Here is a 16312-nt window from a genome sequence, read left to right as displayed (position 1 = left end):
CAAATAAACCATCAGCCCCTACATACGTAAGTACGGTGGCGACAGTCTTAGACCCACAAATAATAGACAATGAGGTGCGTGCAGAAAATTCAATTGCACAAATACACCAAAATACAATCCCAAAACTGACCAGTAAAACGGTGCAATCAGATATAGCGGTGCCAATAACGGAAATAAACCAAAGTTTGGAGCAATCTCAAAGTACGCCAGAATGGGAAAAAATTCTCAGCCCAAATAAAACTGGAATTTGCAACACCGCACACCCAAACCAATTAAAATTACAATTAAAATCAGTAACAAATTTGCACCATTGCAAGAAGAAGAAACATCACTATAAGAAAAGGAAGAGGAGGAAATGAAAGAGGATCAAACAAACCTTTTTGGTCTGGTACCCTTTACATCGACTCTACTACCCAATAAGAACATTAAAAAAGAAAAGCCTTCTCAGAGTCAAGCTCCTCGTAGGAGGGAGCTATAGAGGAAGAAAGATTCGACACTCTTGAAACTGCATATTAAAAAAAGGAATTTGAAACATTACAAAACATGACAAGGAACAAAAAAAGGGGGGAGGACCGGAAACAACGCACAGAACAAATGGACAGACGGACATAACGGACAAGAAAGAAATAGACGATGAAGACGAAAAAGAAGACGAAGACGAAAATGACGAGGGAAGCGAAAGCGACGAGAATTTTGAGACAGGGACAGAATACGAAAGTGACACTGACGATACACATAAAACCAGAAATACAATGGAAACAGAAATAGGCACGAAAAATAGAACTAACAAGACCAATGCTACTGATGAAAACACAACAGAAACTCCAATTAACAGTACACCTTGGGGTGACCCAGTGCCCCAACATATAGACCCATAAATCTAACCTAATCTAACTATAAAGTAAACATTACACTTTTTTTTCTAAAATTAAATTATGTAACAGTGAAAACAACCGTGCGACAACCTGGCGAAATGACTAAAATGGAAGGAACAAACTTCCGTTTATTGTCAATAAATGCTAATGAGATAAATAAAGAAAAAATACTAAAACTTAATAACGACTTAATTTACGATGTTTTATTTTTACAAGAAACTCACAATGGCTTCACCAAAGAGCTTATATATTTATGTGAGGAAAAACTTAATGGAATAGTAATACTAAATAATTATACAGGAAGAGACTTAAGAGAGGGCGTTGCAACAATAACTAAAAATAAAAAAGGTGTTAAATGGGAAAGAAAGGATGAAGGAGATTTTTTTCAAGGGAGATTACTACACATAGTTATGAGAACATACATTTCGTTAATATGTACCTACCAGCTAATAAATACCAAAAGCAACAATTTTTAGACAGACTCTCAAAATATCTCGAAAAATATACAATGGAAAATTTAATATTAGGGTATGACTTTAATTGGGTGGGGGACAATATAGACAGAACAGATAAACAGACAACAAATGATCTAAGATTTAAACTAGAAATGAAACATTTCTTCACAAGACATAAACTAACAGATGTATATAGAAGATTGAATATTTTAAAAAGAGATTATACATATGAATATAAAACAGATAAGGGTAGCAGATATGACAAATTTCTATGTACAAATTATGATAAAAGAATATACAAAGAGGCAGGCATCATGAACTTTAAATTCTCTGACCATAAATTAATATACGTAGATATAGAAATAATATCCAGAAATCAATGGAGGAAAGGGAGTTGGAAATTTAATAATAAAATACTGGAAGAAGTAGATTTTATTAAAGAGATAAGAGAAGAAATTAAAAAGTTTATAGAAAGGGGAAATTTTGATATTTTAAATGAATGGGACCAACTTAAAACATATTTAAAAAGAAAGCAGTACAATTTGGAAAAATAAGGAAACAGAAAACTAAAATAGAAAAAGAAGAAATAAATATACAACTAGGAAAAAGAAACACAGCAGAAGTGCTACAAAAACTACAAAAAAGATTAAATGAGATAATGGAAGAAGAAGGAAAAGGCAGAGAGATAAGAGCAGGAAAATTTACAAGTGTATACAAAAAGCAGACGGACTCTATAGAAGAGAAGAATTAAAAAGACTGGGATAAAAGTGTACTGAAAGCTTGAAAATAAATAATAACGAGACAGCAACAGACAACGGTAAAATCTTGAACCACATTAAAAACTACTACACTAGCTTATACAAAACAGAAGAAATAGAAGATAAATCAATTGATGATTATTTGCAAGAAATTGAATGCGAGGTGATATCGTCAGAACACAAAGACTTGTGTGACGAACTCACCTCGACGGAAGAAATTTTAAATACAATCAAGACGCTAACCAAAAGGAAATCCCCAGGTGGAGATGGACTCACCGCAGAATTCTATCAAAAATTCAGCGGTGAGTTGTCGCCCATTCTTGAATGGTTGTTCAACAACATTTTACTAAGAAATGAAACCATGACAAAAAGTATGAGGGAAGGAGTAATCAAATTAATATATAAAGGGAAGGGAGATAGAGAAGACCTAAACACTTGGAGACCCATCTCTCTCCTAAACACTGACTATGAAATACTAAGTAAACTACTAGCAGAAAGACTTAAGAAGGGGATGAACAAAATAATTAATAAAAATCAGTCTTGTGGACCGAAAGGTAGAGTTATTCAAAACAATATCTTAAGTATAAGAACAACTATAGATTATTTAAATGAATGTGGTCAAAAAGGTGCCAGGGTACTTTTTGACCAAGAAACTGCTTTCGACAGATTAGAGCATAACTACATACAAAAAGCGCTAGAAAAATTTGGTTTTGGAAACCAAAATCCTGTACAACAAAATAACTTCAAAAGTGCAAGTCAACGGAGCTAGTATTGAGCAATTTGAAATCCAAAGATCAGTGCGGCAAGGATGCCCATTATCTATGCTATTATATGTGTAATAGCAATATAAATACTAAGTATAAAAAAAAGACTAAATACAAGGATTGAAGGCATACAAGTTCCAAACATAAAAAAACGAAATAAAGATGTTACAATACGCCGATGATTGCACAAACTTCATAAAAGACCCTAATTCCTATAAATACTTGATACAGGAATTTGAAAAATTTGGAAAAGCCTCGGGGTCAGAAATCAACCATGAAAAAACAGAAATGCTAAAAATAGGAAACTGGAGGGGAAATCACTGTGGTTCCCCCCCCCCCCCCCCCCCCGGATCAAGGAGAAAATCAAACCACTAGGTATATATTTCGGAAATGGAGAAGAGCGAGCAAACTGTAAGGAAATGAGAGAAAAAATAGACAAGCATGTGAACATCTGGGCACTTACGCCACTCTGCCTCATGGAACGGGCCCAAGTGGCCAAAACATACATATATACAAATATTAATTATATACTAAAGTCAAAGGACATTAATAATACAACTTTGCAAAAAATTGATAAACCCATCATTAACTATATTTGGGATTTTAAAACACATTATGTAAAAAAATCACTTTATATAAAGCAAGGGAAAAAGGAGGACTAGCAATACCGAATCCAATGTTAATTAAGCATGCTAATATTCTAAATAGATTTTAAAAAATACAAACAGAGCAGAATACCCGTGGGAAGGGACATATGTATATTGGTTTGGGGTATTTTTTAATGAGAAACAGAAAAGACATCTATCAAAATAATAAACTTGTAAAAACAAATTAGAAGTACCTAGAAGATTTAGATATATTAAAGAACTACTACAGATGTATAGAGATAAAAAAGAGCTATGGGAACTAGATGATAGACTTACATACAAATGGATAAGAGAAATAACTACAAAAAAGTGTAAAAATAAAGTAGAAGAAGATAAGCTATATATTAATTGGGAAAGAGCATGGGGGCACTGGGTTAAACTAGGCACCCTTAAAATACAAAGCTTCTGCTTCTAATACATGCACGATGCATGGTTGACGGGAGAGGTTGCAGTGCGACGGTATATGGTCCGAGTACCGCCAAATTGTCCACTCTGTAAAAAAAACTATTTTTAGCAAACATCATGTTATCACCCAGTGCAAGAAAAGAAAAGTTGTTGTTGTTTTAGGGCTTAACGCCATTTTTCAGCACAAGATAGGCTATACATGGCGGCCAATATAACTGGTGGAGGAAGAACCCTGGAAAACCCAGGGAAGAACCACCGACCCACGAGAAGCTACTGGCAGGCTTTCCCACGTACCCACGCTAGCCGAGCCTTGGACTCGAACCCACGCAGACAGAGGTGAGATGGCAGTGATCCGGAACGGTGAGAGCTGTAGACCACTCGGCCACTCGGAGCCCCGAAAAAAAAGTAGAAAGACTAAGAGTTATAGAGAAAATTAGAAAGTTGTTGTTGTTGTTGTTGTGGGGTTTAACGCCATTTTTCAGCACACGATAGGCTATACATGGCGGCCAGTATTAATGGTGGAAAATTAGAAAGAACGACAGACAGAGAAAAGAAAACTTACTATACTTAGATGTGAGATTTGACAAAGAAACACCATATAAAATAACTGACTATATTGTAGACACAATGAAAGCCTGTGGCCAGATCACAGTGATACGTAAATATAAAAAATAAAAAAAATAAAAACAATATTAAAAAGATAAAAAAACTTTCAATTGTTTAATTTCAATCGCTATTCAAATTTCAAAAATTTAGCAAGTGAATATAAAAATCTCCCAGTCATATAACTTCATAAAATTAAATATTTGTAGAAATATCCCACACATAAATTGTTAGTATGACTCTCAAATCTTCCGGTCACATACCTTCCTCAACCTAAAGAATTTTTTCTTTTTTTTTTCTCCATCGTTCTCTCATTCCTAATGGGTATAGAAAATGAGAAAAACAGGGAGGGACAGGAATCCCTAATGGGGGAAGTACGAGATAATGAAGTCACGGGGCTACGTCACATGGAGCTACGCGAAGTGAACAGGCCCGTGAAAGAGTTTTGGAAATATCCCAGGTGGGAAACTCAGGCGTACAACACAAAGAAATAACTACTCGTATATACTCTCGACCTAATTCCCCCTGTCTCTGTTACACAGCTCCCGTACTGTGTATCTATCCCCATTTAGCGGGAAATAAATATAAAAATTACCTTTTGGGTTTCGTTTTGAACATAATCTTAAATAAATAAAGGCGGACTAACTCGAGCACGGATAAATACAGTAAATAAAGAAAGTGTGGACCCCTGCTCAAGCCAACCGATCTAATCATATTAATTTAAGCGAAGGACAATACAGACCAACACACATATAAAACAATAGCTTCTTTTTTCTTTCAAAACCAATAGTCCACCGTTTCTTCGCCGAATTCCAAATTTGAAATAATATAACCATTAATAAAATATAAGATTGTAAGACAACTGGGATAAAATTTGAAATAACTGTCTCTCCCTGCAAAGAAAACTATATATAGCACACATACATATAGCAATATACACATAGCAAACACGGGATATAGGTGACCTCGAGTCAAGGTCAACTAGAAAATCAGGGAAGGGACTTCGGGTAAGGTGATAGAAACCAACTCAGAAGAACCACCCTGTAGAAAACACTAGGAAATCCAACAAATACCCCATCAAAAATTATCTTAAAATAAATTTTTTATCGGAATTCTTTTATTTAAAAAAAAACATACAACACATTTGGAGGGAAACACATACATATAAACACTTTCCTTTTTTTGACAAGTGTGGGGGGAGGGGCATCTGTCTGGTGCCCCCCACCCACCCAATAAAAAAAATTTTGACTGGAGCTTAAGAGTGGAAAAATTCAACTTAGATCCCCCCGGTTTCTAGACAGCCTAACCCTTCAGAAGCTGCGAACATGGCGCAGGCACTTGCTTACAAGGCAGATAATGACGCAGTAAAACCCCTGCTTCAGTCACTGTCCCGGAAAAGAAATCGAGGAGAGTATAACAGTTATAACGACCAAAATCCGGGAACAGTTAACACTGTGGTGAAACAGCACAATATTCCAGACTGACTTATAATAAATTGGGATCAGACCGGATGCCATCTGGTGCCAGGTGGCGACTGGACGATGGAAACCCGTGGATAAGCCAGTGTCAGATACAGATTACTATTTTACTCGCAATAGCAAATTCCGGAACTTCCTTGTTCCCACAATTCATTTACGCAGGGAAGACTGACAGATGCCTGCCTAAGGGTGAAGTTTCCCCTGCCCACTGGGATGTGACTCAAAACAGACCCACACTTGAGTTCCGAAGAATCTTTGATACGTTGTGTGGATAATGTCATCATTCCATATGGGAACAAAACACGTGACCGTCGGACCCTTGCGTAATACAGTCAGCAAGCAGTTGCAATATTTGACGTGTTTAGACCCCACCAAAGTGCGAAGATGCTAACTAAATTGAAAGACTGTGGAAACACTGCTTTGTTTGTGCCTGCCTCTTGTACAGACCGACTTCAACCACTAGACTTGACAGTAAATAAAGAGTACAAAGAAGAATTCACACTTCCACGAGCGGTATGCTAAACAAGTCATGAACGCCATTACGGAAAAAGAAGATGCTACTAGTGACGATAAGTGCAGAGTATTAGTAAATCTTGCAACCTCATTAATCAAGCCATTTCACGCTGAATTGATAACTGCAGCTCACGCGACAATGAGTGAAAGATCGGACAATACCGTGAGACTTGATTGACACGATGTTGAATGATACAGTGGCTTTGTCCAAAAATCTGTGAAGTGTGAGCTTTAATATTCTGCTGTAATTAGTGCATATACACAGTGTTTCATTACTATTTGTATTTCAAGAAATAGTTATAGCAGTTTACAGGATTATTGTTCTTTTGGATTACAAATGCATGGATAAAATAAAATGTGCTCTTTCAGAAGGATTAAAATGTTTTGAATAAGTATCAAATTTAATTTTCATATAATTATTTTGTATTATTTTTCTTTCATTTTCAGTATTACTATTGTTTGAATGCTTATGCCTTTTCTCTATCTTCTCTTTATCCTTACTTACACATATCGATTTAAGGCAGTGAGTGTAAAATTTCAGCTGTCGGATACCTTATCGAATGTGTGCATGGAAACAATATAACATGATTTATAATTCTTGTTTCAAAAAGTTAAAATAAAATATAAAACAAACACATGTAAAAGCTGATATTTAATTACCAGATTACAGTATTGACCTTGATTTATAAAATGCAAATAGCTTTGTTAATCTCTAAGAATGAAACACTGTAAGAACACGGGGGGGGGGGGAGTCATCATCCTACCTGGCTCATTTTTCTTGGATTGGGGCAACAACGAAACCCACGAAAATTGGTCCCCCAAGGAAATTGATAATACTACAGTATTGGTTATTAGCTGTTTTTCGAAATATCTGCAATATACATGTTTAAGCAAGTAACAATGTTCTATTATGATCTGAGAGAATAAGTTTTGCCTTTGCTTCAAATTCTTTCATTCTAGTGGATGTTACTTTTCTAGGGAAGGACGTTTGGCTTCCATAGGAGCCTCTGATATTAACTTTATTGAAAAACTTGTGGAGCTTTTGATTTAGTTCACATTTCCTTTTCAGGACTTCGTTAAAACGAAGAGTCTAAAAAGAAACAGAATCGGATTACATGTTTATTGAAAACAATTAATACATGCATTCAATTCAAGGATATTTTCTCAGTTACTTTGCTCTTAATTACATTCATTCTAGATGTCTGCAGCAAAAGTACTCAATAGGAGTGATAAACGGATCTGGTGCCATCAGCTTAATTTACAACCTACAAAACAAGTAACTGATGTAAGCACTACAGAACTAGAAATGCCATTTGTATTGGAAAGAAACACACTTTACAAACATTAAGAGAAAATAAAGACAATTTAAGACAAAATATAGTAAATTGTATTTTCTTAGGCCAAATAAATCCATAAATTCTTTATGGTAAAATATATTAGTTCACCAGATCTGACAATTTGTGTCCTGTCAAAAATCTAAAAATAATTTCGAAAATAACAATTCTGAGGTTTTCAGACTTTTCAACATTAACTAATCAGACATAAGCAAATCATTTTCTGAAAATTGTCTGAGTCTCCTTTTTTATTCCAACTTTTATTTACTTAACTTTTCGATCTGACGAATCTCAAATTGACAGTAACCAACCTGTATTTATAGTTTTTTCTTTGTTCTGTATGTCAAGTACTTTACCATTTACAGGGAAAGGAATAGGAATATAAATGTCGATCTGTACATTTTCGCGCCTTACCCTGAAAATGTCGATATGTACATGACTGTTTCTGTGGCCTAAGTGGTTAGAGCGTCCGCCTTGGACGTGGAATGTCGCAGGTTCGAACCCCGGTCGAGCCATACTAAAGACTTATAAAATGTTACTAGCAGCTGTCTCAGACTTAAGAGGTTGGTGTTAGGACTGGTCATCCTGGTGTTAGGATAATGTGACTGGGTGGAGCATCATGCTACATGTCTATGGCATAATGCCCCAGTGCTAGACATCACTATTCACTGCCACACTCCAGACATCATAGCGGTATGGCTGGAAATTTTTTAAAGCTACGCTAAAAAATCCAAATCCACATCGATTGTACATCTAATTAGATGAGTCCAATACAATGGGTCCCGTTATTAGCACTGTAATAAAACTAAGTCGTGAATGTTTTACGTGCGTCCTAACAATCGGTGTTCTATTTGGTCCGCTCAAAGCAAATGTAGTGTGATAGTGAATTTACTTTCGATATACATCTTCCGCATACTGTTCACCTCAATAATAAATTTATAGACTGTATAGATTTTAGTGCGATAGAAATATAAGCTAAATGAAGAACAATGCATTGATCTGAAATTGAAAGAGAAAGTTATTCCTTGAGACAATAATCATAAACCATAAATTGTATTCTACCATTCATTGTATTCTTCCATAAAGAAAGAAAATCGACCTATGTACAACATGAAGGATAACTTGTAAATATGCAAGACAAAAGTGAAAAAATACATGTATCTAATTCAAAGACCAATGTTCTGTATGCGTTCTGAAAGGATTGCTTTTACATTAGTGACATCATTTCATGATAAAATTGGATGTCTCACTTGTGACGTTGAGTTGTATATTCATGGATCAATGTTTTATAATATCTTTATATGTGTTTTAATAATTTTACATCTCGGAAATCTGTAACATCTGATTGCTGCTTCACTACACGCGTTAGAAAAATGTTTAATATTTGTCTGTAACTGCAATATCGCTACTTGAGAACAATTGTACATGTTTCATGATTTAAAAAGTTTGTGTCATCTGACGTATCTCGCAGAGGCTGTCGAAAGAGAGTTAGGGACATCTACGAGGTTATCATCTATTAACTGCTAGATGAAAATATCTTTCAAAAAAAGAAAATTACACACACAAACACACACACACACATTTGTTAAATTAACCTTTTACAATGAAGTTTGATATTTTAACACATCGCGTGATCCTAATTCAACATAATCAATTCAATCCTTACTGAGACAAATTCTCCTAAACCGAGAAACACTAAGAGCAAAATATGTATTAAGGTGGTACCTGTCACTGAAAAATCACCTGTTGATATTGCTTTATTGGGTAACATTTTACACAGGTAATGTAGAACAACCTTAGCCTGTCTTTGTGTAGCCTGGTTTCATGGTTTGTTTCAAACTAGAAGGTCCTCTGGTCTGACGAAAGTTGAAGCCGACCGTGTAACAAGCATATATTAGATATTGATTATGTACAGAGTTTGCTCCCATTATTCACTTTAACTTAAGAGTGTACAATATAACATAAGAACAGTTACAGGAAATCAAAGTTAGCATTGCACATCATATGTGTTTTCGCATTTAAGTCTTTCAATTTGCGACAGGAATCTAGCATAGGTCACATTAAACATGAGGTAACTTTGGCATATGTGTTTTGGAAGCAAAGTAAAATTTAATGAATTATTGAAACAAGTGAAACTTCCTATCATTTTTCTTATAGACATGCAGTGTTATAAATTATTTTGAATTACATTTTCTAAATTCCAAAAGTTAATCAAAATTTTGTAAAAAGAAATATTTCTGGGGTCATGAAACGCATTTGTTTAATTGGTTTTTAATTGTATCACACATTTTATTAGTAGATCAATTATCTAGGAAAATAGTTTTTAATAGTAAATTATACGTTCTGATTAAGCTCGTTAAGTGCATGACGATGGACGACTTCATAGTGGCAACTGGATCGCTTGATAATCAGATGTGCATATAGAGTTATATATCTTTGATCTTGGAATTTCTAAGGAAGTAGTATTCATATAAATTAAGCCTGAAATGCTGCAAACTTTTTTACACTCATTCATATGATTCAGTGATTCAGTACAAGGCTGATCAGCATAGATTCGCAGTCCTTAAAAAAAATGCTCACCTTAACTGACACGCATTATTGAAGACAGTCGTTATAATGAATATATGTTCATTGCCATATTGTATTTTAGATTTTAAAAATGTATCTTCTGATAAGTATAGGTCAAGTTAAAATTTATTAATAATACTTAATACAATTTATCAAAGTTAGCCTAACTTTAGATACGTGTTATATGATGTTAACCTAGAAAATATACGGTATAGCACTCGTCGTGTTCAGCTTTTACCTGGAACTATGTTTGTATCACGTTGATCAAAAAATAATCATTTTATGTATTGTTCACTCTTCACAATGTTTAATATTTACAGAGAATACTTTGGTCAAGTATCACATATTAAGGCATATGATTATAAGATAAACCAAACAATTAAAAGGCGGTATTCAACACCAGAAATTACTGTACCAATCTACGTTACAAATACCTAGGCAATAAAACATTATCAGAAGCAGTATGTAAGTTAATGTTTGGATATATAAAGAATACCATATTGCATATGCTGAAAAACACAGTTTTCTCATTGGTATTCAATATACCTTTAATGAAAAGTCAATGTGTTAAGCATCGTATTAGTAAGAAAATTATGTGAATTTTAATGACTCAAAATTCATTAACGTTTATAGTAGTAAATGTCATCTCCGGCAGAATGGACAAATAGTTGTTCAAGTTCCTCCTTTATTTCAGTGAATGTTGGTCTTTTGTCTGGGGATTTAGTCCAGGTTCTCTGCATCAAACCATACCACCTATCAGGAAAGAAAAGAATATCTGATATTTTCTTTGATGATTGAGAATGACTAATAAATGGCTCACAACAAGAAAACTTCTTTTTGGAGAAATTTATCTAGGCTTGTAGTTGAAAGTGTATGTCATAAAGGAAAAGATTTTTACGACACCATGATCTTAAACTTAGCAACAGAAAGAAGCAAATCAAACAAGTTATTAAAACATGACAAGTAATCCAAATATGTAAGTTTGAGACGAAATTTTAAGAACATGTGTTATTGTGTAATAAATCCAAAATAATCCTAAAACGTTCCATCTTAAGTCCAAACAAATAGTGTTCCGAATGAACTCCATGTCCTGATGTATCAATATCTTTAAAGATGCTGAAGAGAAACAGTACTGATGTATCACAATGGCATTGTCTAAAGCTCCTTTGAATGAATTAACAATAATCCCCAATGGTTGCTTTAATTAAGGGTAAATGTGCACTTTGTAAATACCATGAATAATCTAAGCAAACGAGTCCTCTAAAATTATATATAAACACATGAAACACGTCGGCTGACTGATTTTAAAACAAGAATATAGGACAATAAGAATCCAATAATTGTCCACTTTGTTGTCTTCTATACGCCATGTAGCTCTAAGTTACAGTATTTTGCAACTTGATCCATATAAAATATTTCACAAGACATCACAGAACCCACCTGACAAATCATCCAATGGGAAACAACCCCAAACTTAGCAACATATTCATTATTAATATTGATTTTAAAACATGAACATTATGCTCTCTCTCTCTCTCTCTCTCTCTCTCTCTCTCTCTCTCTCACACACACGTGCACGCACGCGTGTAATCAAAAACAATAACAGGAAATAATATTTTTGTAATAATAATAATAATAATAACAATAACACAAATGTACAACAAATATAAGATGGGCTAGACCAAAATTTGTTTGAATTTTGTTTGAACTGTATCGTCTGCATTTATATGTTATACGTCATATGTGTATGGTATTAAATACAAGTTTCAGAAGGTATACAGATACATATTTTATTCATAGGAACCGTTTTGCCGTATTCATATTCTACAATAAAGATAACCATTTAGAGGGTGTGTCAATTAAAATAGTCTGATGGCATTTAGTTAATGTTTCTGTCATGAAACGGTCAAGATTAGTAACACTTTGTAGCGATAAGCATTGATTGTTGTTGGAATTATGTAAATATATGGAATAAAAATGTACGTGTCATCGCATAGCTCTGGTTTAGGAAGACGTTCTCCTTTTTTCAATCTTGCTGGTAGGTCACGGCTCCTGATACTTGGATACGGAGTCTCGCCTGTATGAATATATGAATATATTATACATAATTAGGGGCATGCAAAGGAGTCTTGCCTGAATGGATAGAGGTATATTAAATGTTATAATTACAGATGGACAATGAAGTCTTCCCTGTATAAACAAAGATAGTTCAATAGCTATAACTACGGATGGGCAATACAGTATCACCTGCATGAATATAGATATAGTGATTGCTATAATTACAGATAAGCAATACAGTCTCGCCTGCATAAATATGGATAAACTAATTGCTATAATTACAGATAGACAATGGAGTCTCGTCTGCATGGGTATAGATATGTTGATGGCTATAATTACAGTATCGCCTGTATGAATATACGTATGTTGATGGCTATAATTACAGATAAGCGATACAGTCTAGCCTGTATGAATGTAGATATATTGATGGCTATAATCACAGTATCGCCTGTATGAATATAAATATGTTGATGGCTATAATTACAGTCTCGCCTGTATGAATATAAATATGTTGATGGCTATAATTACAGTCTCGCCTGTATGAATATAGATATGTTGATGGCTATAATTACAGTCTTGCCTGTATGAATATAAATATATTGATGGCTATAATTACAGATAAGCGATACAGTCTAGCCTGTATGAATGTAGATATATTGATGACTATAATTACAGATTGGCAATACAGTCTTGCCTGTATGAATATCGATAGATTGATGTCTATATTTAAAGATAGGCAATACAGTCTCGCTTGTGTGAATATAGATTATATTAATTGCTATAATTACAGATAGGCAATGTTGTATCGCTTATATAAATATAGATATGTATAAATATAGATATATAAATAGCTTCAATAACAGATAGGCAATGGTGTCTCGCTTGTAGAAATAGAGATATAGTATCAGCTACAATTAACTATAAGCAGTATAGTCTAGTCTGTATGAAGATAGATATATTAATTGCTATAATAACAGATCGGCAAGGGAGTCTCGCCGCCTGCACGAATAGAGATATATTAATAGCTACTATTACACATAGTCAACGGAGAGATAAGTCAGCGGTCTTAAAATAAGTTAGACATATATTTAGATAAACAAACACATGCATATATATACAATTTGTATGTACAAGCATACGTGCATACATAGATACATATATAAACTGATTGTTCGATAAGTTTGTCTTGGACTAAAATGGTTTATATCTACTTTAGAAAATGGAAATAAGAATTTAAATTTAGACTTTACATTTCAACTGAGTTGAATGGAGGAATAATTCGCGTTCTGTATCAGCCAATAAGTCACAGTTTACCTTGATATGTAAGGTAACTCCAATCATCTAAATTGTATGCACTAACATGGCATGGAAATTAAATCGCAGAGCAAACACAACGTACTCGTACGGATGTTTTTAAGTTGTACAAAAGTATGAAGCGGATACTGTACCTCTTGGACGTATGCAATTACAAAATTGTGCAAAGGTAATTGTAGCATTCTCTTCAAGACAAGAGAAATTGGCAATAAGAGCTGAACATGATGACGTCAAAACTGTCCATCATTTTATACCAAGATACTCAACCAGGTGATACAAGAGTTTTCTTCCCTCTTGTATAATCATGGCTTTGAATTATTTTATTAGATATCTTTATGATGTTTGTTCAAAACACTTGTATCACTAGGTTTAAAGAAACGTTTCCGTATTCACGTTTACCAAAGCTTGTAATTTCTGAATTTAGCTTGAAAAGTATGCCGTCCGATTATTGAATTTTTCGGATGTTTCTCTTGCACCACTGCTAGATTCGTGAGTCATTACTGTACTCCATCAGCATCAGATACATTTATCACTTCAACAAATAAATAGAAATAAATTTATTTTTGCTTCCGTGTCAGAGACTCTCCAAAACAACCATAAATGCATCGACTGAAAATGAGGTTATAGTAAGAGCAGTACGTCATTTTTGATCGACCAACGAGATAGCAGTATTGTATTCAGCGCGTTGCACTTGCATATCAAGAGGGCGCCAAACTGTCCACGTCCAGGGGTATCATTAGGAAATGGTCTGGTATTTGATAGTGGGGAAAATCTGAGCAAAATTTGGTGAAGGACTAAAAAAGTCGAGTTACTAAGTTAAAACGTGGTGCTAAAGTTATTACGCTCCTCGAAGTGTAGCCTGAACTATCTGTGTCGATTTTTAAACAGGTTACGAGAGAAATGTGATACGTGTCCTCCATTGGGTAGTTATATATAGTACATATATAATGTATAGGTAAATTGTAAGAAACGACACGCTGGTTTATTGCATTAGACTGTCGTCATGATTTTTGTGCGCCTCTGTGTTGTGTGTGTGTGTGTGTGTGTGAGAGAGAGAGAGAGAGGGCATGTATTTATACCACTACTACAAGTCCGAATAAATGAGAGGTCAGAAATTATCGGTCATGTGATTGATTTGTAGCAACCAAGGAGTAAAGAAACAGGCACTTGTGTCCACAAATCTGACATAATATGACTGTCTGATACCATCGTAAATAGTACTTTGAAATACACATGGCAAACAAATTGATTGTAAAACAATGCAAGTGACACGCTTCGTCCCGGACGAATCTGTTTGACATGGTTTATGCAATGTGGTTCAGTAACGTAGATTTAAGGCCCAGTCAAAGTGGCTGTTACAAAATAAAATTACACGAAGCACAGCAGTTTTAGTATTTGTATCTTTTTTAGGTATAAAGAACCGATTTTTAAAAAAAAATTATGGCCGACATTTACAGGATTCAGAATGTGAATTTAATCCTCTCCAGATTTTGTGCAGATTATTTGCGAAGAATAAATGAATTGGAGAAGCATATACTTTTATGAATTTATATTTATTTCACCTAGTATCAGTCATGTTGTTGTTGTTGTTGTTGTTGTTGTTGTTCTCGGGGTTTTAACGCCATTTTCCAGCATAAGATAGGCTATACATGGCGGCCAGTATAACTGGTGGAGAGAACCCTGGAAAACCAAGGGAAGTACCACCGACCCACGAGAAGCTACTGGCAGGCTTTCCCACGTACCCACGCTAGCCGAGCCTTGGACTCGAACCCACGCAGGCAGAGGTGAGATGGCAGTGATCCGGAACGGTGAGCGCTTTAGACCACTCGGCGCCCCTAGTATCAGTCATAAAGATATAAGAGTCTATGCTAAAATACAACAGATACATAAGTCAAAAAGTAATCAGAAGATATGCCTGATGACGCCATCGGAGAAGAAAAACAAAGCCAGTTCAGTTCACTGATGCTGTTGTTTTGGGTTGAGCGCCATTTTTCAGCACAAGATAGTCTATCCATGGCGGCCGGTATGACAAAATCACTATTTTGGGATTATTGTGAATTCCTTCAAAGACATTCTGGATTATATCATTGTGGTATGTCAACACTGCTGACACATCAGCCTATTCAAGCCTATTGACACATTAAATGCTGGAATTCATTCAGAAAACTCCGTACGTTTGGAAATGTGATACAATTTTTAGGATTATTTGCAATTTAATTCAAAATATTGCTAGTTCTTCTTATAGTTTATTTTGTAACTTAGAAAAATAAATTGATTTGCTGGTAAAGAATATTTCTGTTACTTAGTTGAAGACCTTACTGTCATAACAGGAGAACTTTTGGAGCAAGAAAGAGTTGGCCAGCCAAACATCAAAGTAAAAGGATATATATATATATATATATATATATATATATATATATATATATATATATATATATATATATATATATATATATATATATATATATATATATTGTTAAATAGTAGGTTTATATAATTTTAAATGAGGGTATGATCGGTCCTTGAGTTCTGCATCTTGG

The 16312-nt window shown here is 34.5% G+C and overlaps 1 protein-coding gene across 1 annotated transcript in view; it reads right to left on the bottom strand.

Moving 5' to 3' along the window:
* Positions 1-7135: 7135 nt before the first annotated feature.
* LOC149776568 (uncharacterized) overlaps positions 7136-16312 on the bottom strand; it is a 58650-nt gene continuing 49473 nt past the window's right edge. The window contains exons 22-23 of the mRNA XM_089941036.1: positions 12384-12477; positions 7136-11153 (exon numbers count right to left, since the gene is read on the bottom strand). Coding sequence (XP_089797162.1) covers positions 11021-11153; positions 12384-12477 — 227 coding nt within the window. The 3' untranslated portion in view covers positions 7136-11020. The remainder of the gene's footprint in view (positions 11154-12383; positions 12478-16312) is intronic.

Source organism: Sinohyriopsis cumingii, chromosome 18, assembly GCF_028554795.1.
Source record: "Sinohyriopsis cumingii isolate HCF-2022 chromosome 18, ASM2855479v2, whole genome shotgun sequence".
Lineage (NCBI taxonomy): Eukaryota > Metazoa > Mollusca > Bivalvia > Unionida > Unionidae > Sinohyriopsis > Sinohyriopsis cumingii.
Note: the sequence above shows the minus strand (reverse complement) of the source record. Positions and strands in the feature narration are given on the sequence as shown.